General features: G+C 47.8%; 1 protein-coding gene across 1 annotated transcript; it reads right to left on the bottom strand.

Moving 5' to 3' along the window:
• Nucleotides 1-2617: 2617 nt before the first annotated feature.
• On the bottom strand, nt 2618-9319 carry LOC127922659 (cytosol aminopeptidase-like). Its single transcript, XM_052506544.1, has 4 exons — nt 9193-9319; nt 3708-3823; nt 2968-3022; nt 2618-2626 (listed from the first exon to the last, which is right to left on the bottom strand). Exons 1-4 carry the CDS (start codon nt 9283-9285, stop codon nt 2618-2620), a joined length of 273 nt encoding a protein of 90 aa, XP_052362504.1. The 5' UTR covers nt 9286-9319.
• Nucleotides 9320-10972: the final 1653 nt, after the last annotated feature.

Below are 10972 nucleotides of genomic sequence, written 5' to 3'. Positions count from 1 at the left end.
CTCCTCTTCCCTCCTCAGTCCCCCCAACCTCTAGTCCCTCCCTCTCTCCTCCAGTCCCTCCCCTCTTCCTCCCTTCTCCTAGTCCCTCCCCCAACCTCTGTATGTCTCTCCTCCAGTCCTCTCCCCCAGTCCCTCCCCCTGACAGTCCTGGCTCCTCCAGTCCCTCCCCCAGTCCCTCCCCATAGTCCCTCCCCTTCCCTCCTCCCCCCCCCCAGTCTCCCTCTGTCCCTCTATATGCACGGTCGTGGTCCCTCCAGACTCTGTTTGTGATGGTGTCAACACATGGTCTGACGGAGTGACATGATTGGCTGTTATTTCCATCAGGTAACGGGTCAGTCTGCCCCTCCCCCAGTCCCTGGTTCTGGAGAACCCTGCCCCAGTCCCTCCTCCAGTGGAACCCTCCTCCCAGTCCCCTCCAGTCCCTCCCCTTCATCTCTGGCTGTCCCCTCCCCCAGTCCACATGTAGTCCCTCCTCAGTCCCTCCTCCAGTCTCTGTATGGGTCCAGTCCCTGTGTGTGTGACAGTGGCCAGTCCCTCCTCCAGTCCCTCCCCCAGTCCTCCTCTGTATGTTTCAGTCATCTGTTATTAAACCTCCCAGTCCCTCCTGCAGACCTGGCCTTCATCCCACCAGTCTATCCCCCAGTCCCTCTGGAGAACCCCTGCAGTCCTCCTGACAGACAGACTGGCTGTTATTAAAACCCACCAACCAGTCCACATGGTTCCCTGGAGAACCCTCCCAGCCTCCCCCAGACAGACTGGCTGTTATTAAACCCACCAACCTCTATCCCTCCCCAGTTCTGGAGAACCCCAGTCCTGTCCAGTAAAACCCACCAACCTCTCCCCGTCAAATCACATCAAATGTTCTGGAGAACCCTGCTGTACCTCTTATCTCAAAGCACGACAGACGTGGCTGGCGGGAACCCACCAAAACCTCTAGAGAGGAACCGGGCTATGTTTGTGATGGTGTCAGCGAAGACTGACAGTGACATGATTGACTGGAGCTTAAACCATCTAGGTGGACTGGGGACAACACCAGGTTCTGGTCCTAGAACCCTGCAGCCTCCAGCAAGACAGAACCCAGACAGACTGGCTGTTATTAAACCCACCAACCTCTATATGGGTCAACACATGGTTCTGGGAGAACCCTGCAGCCTCCTGACAGACAGACTGGTTATTAAACCCATCAGTGGATATGTCCACATGGTTCTGGAGAACCCTGCAGCCTGTGACAGACAGTGGCTGTTTGTCCCACCAACCTGTTTGTGTGTGTCAACACATGGTTCTGGAGAACCCTGCAGCCTCCTGACAGACAGACTGGCTGTTATTAAACCCACCAACCTGCAGCTGGTTCTGGAGAACCTGGCCTCCTTCAGACAGACTGGTTTTTAAACCCACCAACCTCTAATGGGTCAAACATGGTTCTGGAGAACCTGCAGCCTCTGACAGACAGACTGGCTGTTATTAAACCCACCAACCTCTATATGGGTCAACACATGGTTCTGGAGAACCCTGCAGCCTCTGACAGACAGACTGGCTGTTATTAAACCCACCAACTCTATATGGGTCAACACATGGTTCTGGAGAACCCTGCAACCTCCTGACAGACAGACTGGCTGTTATTAAACCCACCAACCTCTGTATGGGTCAACACATGGTTCTGGAGAACCCTGCAGCCTCCTGACAGACAGACTGGCTGTTATTAAACCCACCAACCTCTATATGGGTCAAACACATGGTTCTGGAGAACCCTGCAGCCTCCCTGACAGACAGACTGGCTGTTATTAAACCCACCAACCTCTATATGGGTCAACACATGGTTCTGGAGAACCCTGCAGCCTCCTGACAGACAGACTCTCTGTTATTAAACCCACTAACCTCTGTATGGGTCAACACATGGTTCTGGAGAACCCTGCAGCCTCCTGACAGACAGACTGGCTGTTATTAAACCCAGAGTTGGTAGAATCATATTCAATAGGAGTCACAGGTTTATTGGTACTAAGAGGTGCTTCTCCACCAAGTATAAACTCTGGGCTGTGAAGACAGACACTATCAACACATCTTGGTTTGTTACCTCTTAGAAAACATACTAAATATTTGACTGATAAAACGTGGAGCAGGTTGTGTATAGATCACTAAGAACGGTACCATCACACACACACACACACACACACACACACACACACACACACACACACACACACACACACACACACACACACACACACACACACACACACACGTAAAAGAGAGACTCACCTGCTATAGCAGCCCTGATGTTCTCCTTACAGGTGTCCCAGTACTCTGTTCCACACACACCCAGAGAGTTCCTCCCTAGACCAACTACTGCTATGCATGGAAGTCCCTGTATGCACACACACACACACACACACACACACACACACACACACACACACACACACACACACACACACACACACACACACACACACACACACACACACACAGTAATTAGTAAGCGTGTATCGTCTTGCTCTCATCTATAATATCTGCTGCTCAGTGAGATGTACGAGTTTAATATCTGTTGTTACAGCATCACTACAGTTAATATATATATATATTATATTCTGGTAATATAGTTAATATATATATTATTACCTCATGAAGACTGTAGAATATTGTGGTAATATAGTTAAAATATATATTACCTCATGAAGACCGTAGAATATTCTGGTAATATAGTTCATATATATATATTACCTCATGAAGACTGTAGAATATTCTGGTAATATAGTTAATATATATATTACCTCATGAAGACCGTAGAATATTCTGGTAATATAGTTAATATATATATTACCTCATGAAGACTGTAGAATATTCTGGTAATATAGTTAATATATATATTACCTCATGAAGACTGTAGAATATTCTGGTAATATAGTTAATATATATATTACCTCATGAAGACTGTAGAATATTCTGCAATATAGTTAATATATATATTACCTCATGAAGACCGTAGAATATTCTGCTCTTCCCTTTCTTCAGACCTGGTCCTGATCTGAGGAGTTGCCAAGGAGAAAGGTTTTACACCAGTCAACACACAAACACACTCTTACAGATAGGATGTGTGTGTGTGTGTGTGTGAAGGTGTGTGTGTGAAGGTGTGTGTGAAGGTGTGTGTGGTGTGCGTGGTGTGTGTGTGTGTAGGTGTGCGTGTGAAGGTGTGTGTGGGTGAAGGTGTGTGTGTGAAGGTGATGTGTGTGAAGGGTGTGTGTGTGAAGGTGTGTGTGTGTAGTGTGTGTGTGTGAAGGTGTGTGTGTGTGTGAAGGTGTGCGTGAAGGTGTGTGTGTGTGAAGGTGTGCGTGTGAAGGTGTGCGTGTGTGTGTAGGTGTGTGTGTGACGGTGTGTAGGTGTGACGTGTGAAGGTGTGTGTGTGTGTGTGTGTGTGCGCGGTGTGTGTGACGTGTGTGTGTGTGTGTGTGTGTGTGTGGTGTGTGTGACGGTGTGTGTGTGTGTGTGTGAGAAGGTGTGAAGGTGTGTGTGTAGGTGTGTGTGTGTGAAGGTGTGTGTGTGTGAAGGTGTGTGTGACGGTGTGTGTGTGAAGGTGTGTGTGAAGGTGTGTGTGACGGTGTGTGTGTGTGACGGTGTGTGTGTGACGGTGTGTGTGTGACGGTGTGTGTGACGGTGTGTGTGACGGTGTGTGTGTAGGTGTGTGTGTGTGTGTGTGTGTGTGTGTGACTCACATCTTTAGCAGCTCAGTCAGTTTACCAGACAGAACTCTGTCGACACCAGCTGCTGATTCAGTTAGATGGAGAGAGTCGTCCTCCTTCTCGCTCTCGTAAACGCCGAGTACCAGACCCTGTGTGGACACACAGTCAACACAACCAGTCAACACACCAGCTAGCTACTAGCACAGCAGCAGCAACAACAACAGACAGTAGAGGGCTGTGGCTCGCTGTACATGACAGTCACAGGACTATTGATAGGAGTTGAGAGAGAGGCAGGTTGAGGTTCCCAGGGTTAGAGTGGTGCAGAGAGTTGACATATGCTGAGGCAGTGAAGACAGGAGAAGATGGGCCTGAGGAGAGGGGTCCTGAGAGGAGGGGTGTAGTAGATCTGTACCAGAACAGAGGGAGGGGGTGTAGTAGATCTGTACCAGAACAGAGAGGAGGGGTGTAGTAGATCTGTACCAGAACAGAGGGAGGGATCCTGAGAGGAGGGGTGTAGTAGATCTGTACCAGAACAGAGAGGAGGGGTGTAGTAGATCTGGACCAGAACAGAGAGGAGGGGTGTAGTAGATCTGGACCAGAACAGAGAGGAGGGGTGTAGTAGATCTGGACCAGAACAGAGAGGAGGGGTGTAGTAGATCTGGACCAGAACAGAGAGGAGGGGTGTAGTAGATCTGTACCAGAACAGAGAGGAGGGGTGTAGTAGATCTGGACCAGAACAGAGAGGAGGGGTGTAGTAGATCTGTACCAGAACAGAGGGATCCTGAGGGGGTGTAGTAGATCTGTACCAGAACAGAGGGAGGGGTGTAGTAGATCTGTACCAGAACAGAGAGGAGGGGTGTAGTAGATCTGTACCAGAACAGAGAGGAGGGGAGGGTGTAGTAGATCTGTACCAGAACAGAGAGGAGGGGTGTAGTAGATCTGTGCCAGAACAGAGAGGAGGGGTGTAGTAGATCTGTACCAGAACAGAGAGGAGGGGTGTAGTAGATCTGTACCAGAACAGAGAGGAGAACAGGGTGTAGTAGATCTGTACCAGAACAGAGAGGAGGGGTGTAGTAGATCTGTACCAGAACAGAGAGGAGGGGTGTAGTAGATCTGTACCAGAACAGAGGGAGGGATCCTGAGAGGAGGGGTGTAGTAGATCTGTACCAGAACAGAGAGGAGGGGTGTAGTAGATCTGTACCAGAACAGAGAGGAGGGGTGTAGTAGATCTGTACCAGAACAGAGGGAGGGATCCTGAGAGGAGGGGTGTAGTAGATCTGTACCAGAACAGAGAGGAGGGGGTAGTAGATCTGTACCAGAACAGAGAGGAGGGGTGTAGTAGATCTGTACCAGAACAGAGGGAGGGATCTGGACCAGAACAGAGAGGAGGGGTGAGTAGATCTGTACCAGAACAGAGGGAGGGATCCTGAGAGGAGGGGTGTAGTAGATCTGTACCAGAACAGAGGGAGGGTGTAGTAGATCTGTACCAGAACAGAGAGGAGGGGTGTAGTAGATCTGTACCAGAACAGAGGGAGGGATCCTGTACCAGAACAGAGAGGAGGTGTAGTAGATCTGTACCAGAACAGAGGGGAGGGGTGTAGTAGATCTGTACCAGAACAGAGAGGAGGGATCTGGACCAGGAGGGGGGTGTAGTAGATCTGTACCAGAACAGAGGGAGGGAGGAGTAGTAGATCTGTACCAGAACAGAGAGGAGGGTGTAGTAGATCTGTACAAGAACAGAGGGAGGATCCTGAGAGGAGGGGTGTAGTAGATCTGTACCAGAACAGAGAGGAGGGATCCTGAGGGGGAGGGTGTAGTAGATCTGTACCAGAACAGAGAGGAGGGGTGTAGTAGATCTGTACCAGAACAGAGGGAGGGATCCTGAGAGGAGGGTGTAGTAGATCTGTACCAGAACAGAGAGGAGGGGTGTAGTAGATCTGTACCAGAACAGAGGGAGGGATCCTGAGAGGAGGGGTGTAGTAGATCTGTACCAGAACAGAGAGGAGGGGTGTAGTAGATCTGGACCAGAACAGAGAGGAGGGGTGTAGTAGAACAGAGGGAGGGGGTCTGTACCAGAACAGAGAGGAGGGGTGTAGTAGATCTGTACCAGAACAGAGAGGAGGGATCCTGAGAACAGAGAGGGGTGTAGTAGATCTGTACCAGAACAGAGGGAGGGATCCTGAGAGGAGGAGTGTAGTAGATCTGTACCAGAACAGAGAGGAGGGGTGTAGTAGATCTGTACCAGAACAGAGAGGAGGGGTGTAGTAGATCTGTACCAGAACAGAGAGGAGGGGTGTAGTAGATCTGTACCAGAACAGAGAGGAGGTGTAGTAGATCTGTACCAGAACAGAGAGGAGGGTGTAGTAGATCTGTACCAGAACAGAGAGGAGGGGGGGTGTAGTAGATCTGTACCAGAACAGAGAGGAGGGGTGTAGTAGATCTGTACCAGAACAGAGAGGGGATCCTGGGAGGAGGGGTAGTAGATCTGTACCAGAACAGAGGGAGGGATCCTGAGAGGAGGGGTGTAGTAGATCTGTACCAGAACAGAGAGGAGGGGTGTAGTAGATCTGTACCAGAACAGAGAGGAGGGGTGTAGTAGATCTGTACCAGAACAGAGAGGAGGGGTGTAGTAGATCTGTACCAGAACAGAGAGGGAGGGGTGTAGTAGATCTGTACCAGAACAGAGAGGAGGGGTGTAGTAGATCTGTACCAGAACAGAGGGATCTGTGAGGGGTGTAGTCCTGACCAGAACAGAGAGGGGGGTGTAGTAGATCTGTACCAGAACAGAGAGGGAGGGGGTGTAGTAGATCTGTACCAGAACAGAGAGGGAGGGGTGTAGTAGATCTGTACCAGAACAGAGGGGGATCCTGGGATAGATCTGTACCAGAACAGAGAGGAGGGGTGTAGTAGATCTGTACCAGAACAGAGAGGAGGGGTGTAGTAGATCTGTACCAGAACAGAGAGGAGGGTGTAGTAGATCTGTACCAGAACAGAGGGAGGGATCCTGAGAGGAGGGGTGTAGTAGATCTGTACCAGAACAGAGAGGAGGGATCCTGTAGAACAGGAGGGGTGTAGTAGATCTGTACCAGAACAGAGAGGAGGGATCCTGGAGGAGGGGTGTAGTAGATCTGTACCAGAACAGAGGGAGGGATCCTGAGAGGAGGGGTGTAGTAGATCTGTACCAGAACAGAGAGGAGGGGTGTAGTAGATCTGTACCAGAACAGAGGGGATCCTGAGAGGAGGGATCCTGAGAGGAGGGGTCTGTAGAACAGAGAGGAGGGGTAGAGATCTGTACCAGAACAGAGAGGAGGGGTGTAGTAGATCTGTACCAGAACAGAGAGGAGGGGTCCTGAGAGGAGGGAGGGGTGTAGTAGATCTGTACCAGAACAGAGGGAGGGGTGTAGTAGATCTGTACCAGAACAGAGGAGGGGTGTAGTAGATCTGTACCAGAACAGAGAGGGATCCTGGGGAGGGTGTAGTAGATCTGTACCAGAACAGAGAGGAGGGGTGTAGTAGATCTGTACCAGAACAGAGAGGGAGGGGAGGGGTGTAGTAGATCTGTACCAGAACAGAGAGGAGGGGTGTAGTAGATCTGTACCAGAACAGAGGGAGGGATCCTGAGAGGAGGGGTGTAGTAGATCTGTACCAGAACAGAGGGAGGGGTGTAGTAGATCTGTACCAGAACAGAGAGGAGGGGTGTAGTAGATCTGTACCAGAACAGAGAGGAGGGGTGTAGTAGATCTGTACCAGAACAGAGAGGAGGGGTCCTGAGAGGAGGGTGTAGTAGATCTGTACCAGAACAGAGAGGAGGGGTGTAGTAGATCTGTACCAGAACAGAGGGAGGGATCTGTACTGAACAGAGGGAGGGGTGTAGTAGATCTGTACCAGAACAGAGAGGAGGGGTCCTGAGAGGAGGGGTGTAGTAGATCTGTACCAGAACAGAGAGGAGGGGTGTAGTAGATCTGTACCAGAACAGAGGGAGGGATCCTGAGAGGAGGGGGAGTGTAGTAGATCTGTACCAGAACAGAGAGGAGGGATCCTGAGAGGAGGGGTGTAGTAGATCTGTACCAGAACAGAGAGGAGGGGTGTAGTAGATCTGTACCAGAACAGAGGGAGGGATCCTGAGAGGAGGGGTGTAGTAGATCTGGACCAGAACAGAGGGAGGGGTCCTGAGAGGAGGGGTGTAGTAGATCTGTACCAGAACAGAGAGGAGGGGTCCTGAGAGGAGGGGTGTAGTAGATCTGTACCAGAACAGAGAGGAGGGGTCCTGAGAGGAGGGGTGTAGTAGATCTGTACCAGAACAGAGGGAGGGATCCTGTACCAGAACAGAGAGGGAGGGTAGATCTGTACCAGAACAGAGGGAGGGATGTAGTAGATCTGTACCAGAACAGAGAGGAGGGGTGTAGTAGATCTGTACCAGAACAGAGAGGAGGGGTGTAGTAGATCTGTACCAGAACAGAGAGGAGGGAGTGTAGTAGATCTGTACCAGAACAGAGAGGAGGGGTGTAGTAGATCTGTACCAGAACAGAGAGGAGGGTGTAGTAGATCTGTACCAGAACAGAGATATAAACCAACAAGTGATATTTGTTTCAGTAAAGTTGCATCTTCAGCATTTATAACAATAGTTACCAACTGTACTGCAGGGATGGAACGTAAGACTCAGGACATAGAGGTTGTGTTGGCAGCTGCAGAGAGGTGTTTGGGTGTGAGAGACATCAGACTAGTTACAGGGTGGGTTGAGTGGTGGTGTCCCATCCTCTCAGACGGTTGGCCTGAAGTAGGACTAAATAGATTTAAATAGTAGAGTATTTATTATTACTATTTGAGAGGGTAGTGTTAAATAGTAGGGTATCTTTTTAAATGACTTTGAGGAAAGATAATTAAGAACAGTATAAGCGAGTTATACTCCAGTCTAGTAGATATTATTATATATATATTATAGTAGATGGCAGTAATGCAACAGCTACTGGATGTCAACCGCCATTAAGCCTCATCGAAGAAGACCTTTCATTTTCATTTCAGGTACAATGACAACCTAGTGTTTATATCCCGGGACATAAACGGTCATTCTTTTGACCTGTCCCCAAATGAACATAGTCGGTTCAGAGTTGGTGTTGATATTTCAAGCTGCGTGTCCTGATCGCGTCTGGTGTGGATGGACCAATCAGCGAGCGGTCCGGTCAGCACCGAACGTCCGCAGCGGATTTACGCTCCGCTGTTCTGAGTTACATTGATAATTATCACCGCCGGTCGACTCCGTCTTACTGGAAACATGGAGATATGGCGGTGTGGAAACTAGAACCCGAAAAAAATAGTTGTGTTTCAATCTAACATTTTGTGTTTTTTTTTAGAAAACTATCGCTGATATTTAAATTGAAGTCCTTATGCGTTAATGTTCAAACCGAGCGTCGGGAATCTTAACCAAACCGCCTCCGTCCAATGACTTTAACTCTGTGTAATGGAACTGGGTCAAGGGACTAGGTAATTAATCTTGTTATCTAGACTTTATTTAACTTACTTTTCTGGCGTTCCAGTTGTTTTGTGCCACAGAAAAGTGGCGACAGCGGTGTCTCATCGTGGCCCGCAACACCGCTCCACTTAACAACCGCATCGTATCTGGGTTTTATTATATCCGTCTCTCGGGGAATGAGATTGATCAGAGAAGTACTACTGTAGATGGATAAAACACGTTGGGAAGGTTTGTCTTCCGACCTTCAGCTGTCGCATAACCTGTTACGTCATCAGTAACCGACTCCGGCTGGCTTGTTTTCTTCTTTGGATTTTTCAGTTTTAAAAAGAAGATGAACTCTGTCGCCACCTGTCGACGGGTTTGCGAAACAATACCAAATGAATCTCCACAGAAACCAAACCACTGAAAAATGTGGATTCTTATTTATTAACTTTAAATATATATATATATATATATATATATACACATATATATATATATATATATATATATATACACATATTAGATGTGCACATGCATTTGAAGTCAGAAGTTTACATACACCTTAGCCAAATACATTTAAACTCTTTTTTTTCTCACAATTCCTGACATTTAATCCTAGTAAAATCCCCTGTCTTAGGTCAGTTAGGATCACCACTTTATTTTAAGAATGTGACATGTAAGAATTATAGAATGATTAGGACTGGAGGGACTGGAGGAGAGTACAGATCTAGCTAAACAGAACAATAGTGTACAGAATAATATTAGAGATAATTATTTATTTCAGCTTTTATTTCCTTCATCACATTCCCAGTGAGTCAGAAGTTTACATGCACTCAATTAGTATTTGGTAGCATTGCCCTTAAATTGTTTAACTTGGGTCAAACATTTCGGGGATTTCATTTCCTTTCCACAATAAATCGGGTGAATTTTGGCCCATTCCTCCTTCGACTCACATTAAGCATCTCCAAACCAAAATTAAATCTAGAATCGGCTTCCTATATCGCAACAAAGCCTCCTTCACTCATGCTGCCAAGCATACCCTCGTAAAACTGACCATCCTACCGATCCTCGACTTCGGTGATGTCATCTATAAAATAGCCTCCAACACTCTACTCAGCAAACTGGATGCAGTCTATCACAGTGCCATCCGTTTTGTCACCAAAGCCCTATACACTCGTCTTTCATTCCAGTTCTCTGCTGCCCATGACTGGAACGAATTGCAAAAATCTCTGAAGCTGGAGACTCACATCTCCCTCACTAGATTTAAGCACCAGCTGTCAGAGCATTTTACAGATCAATGCACCTGTTCATAGCCCAACTGTAAACAGCCCATCTGTAAACAGCCCATCTATCTACCTCATCCCCATACTGGTATTTATTTATTTTGCTCCTTTGCACCCCAGTATCTCTACCTGCACATTCATCTTCTGCCGATCTACCATTCCAGTGTTTAATTGCTATATTGTAATTACTTCGCCACCATGGCCTATTTATTGTCTTAACTTAATCTTACCTCATTTGCACTCACTGTATATAGACTTTTTGTTTTCTTTTGTTCTACTGTATTATTGACTATCTTTTGTTTACTTCCATGTGTAACTCTGTGTTGTTGTATGAGTCGAATTGCTACGCTTTATCTTGGCCAGGTCAGAGTTGTAAATGAGAACTTGTTCTCAACCTACCTGGTTAAATAAAGGTGATCTGGTCTACCTGGTTAAATAAAGGTGATCTGGCCTACCTGGTTAAATAAAGGTGATCTGGCCTACCTGGTTAAATAAAGGTGATCTGGCCTACCTGGTTAAATAAAGGTGATCTGGTCTACCTGGTTAAATAAAGGTGATCTGGC

This window comes from Oncorhynchus keta, unplaced genomic scaffold (assembly GCF_023373465.1).
Source record: "Oncorhynchus keta strain PuntledgeMale-10-30-2019 unplaced genomic scaffold, Oket_V2 Un_contig_26598_pilon_pilon, whole genome shotgun sequence".
Classification (NCBI taxonomy): Eukaryota; Metazoa; Chordata; class Actinopteri; order Salmoniformes; family Salmonidae; genus Oncorhynchus; species Oncorhynchus keta.
Note: the sequence above shows the minus strand (reverse complement) of the source record. Positions and strands in the feature narration are given on the sequence as shown.

What these genes read in the sequence shown, in the direction of transcription:
- LOC127922659 (XM_052506544.1), bottom strand. Translation starts at nt 9,285, where the DNA reads ATGCGGTTGTTAAGTGGAGCGGTGTTGCGGGCCACGATGAGACACCGC. An exon ending in ACAACTGGAACGCCAGAAAA is followed by an intron (nt 3,824 to 9,192) that starts GTAAGTTAAATA and finishes GTGTCCACACAG; the next exon opens with GGTCTGGTACTCGGCGTTTA. An exon ending in CTGACTGAGCTGCTAAAGAT is followed by an intron (nt 3,023 to 3,707) that starts GTGAGTCACACA and finishes GCAACTCCTCAG; the next exon opens with ATCAGGACCAGGTCTGAAGA.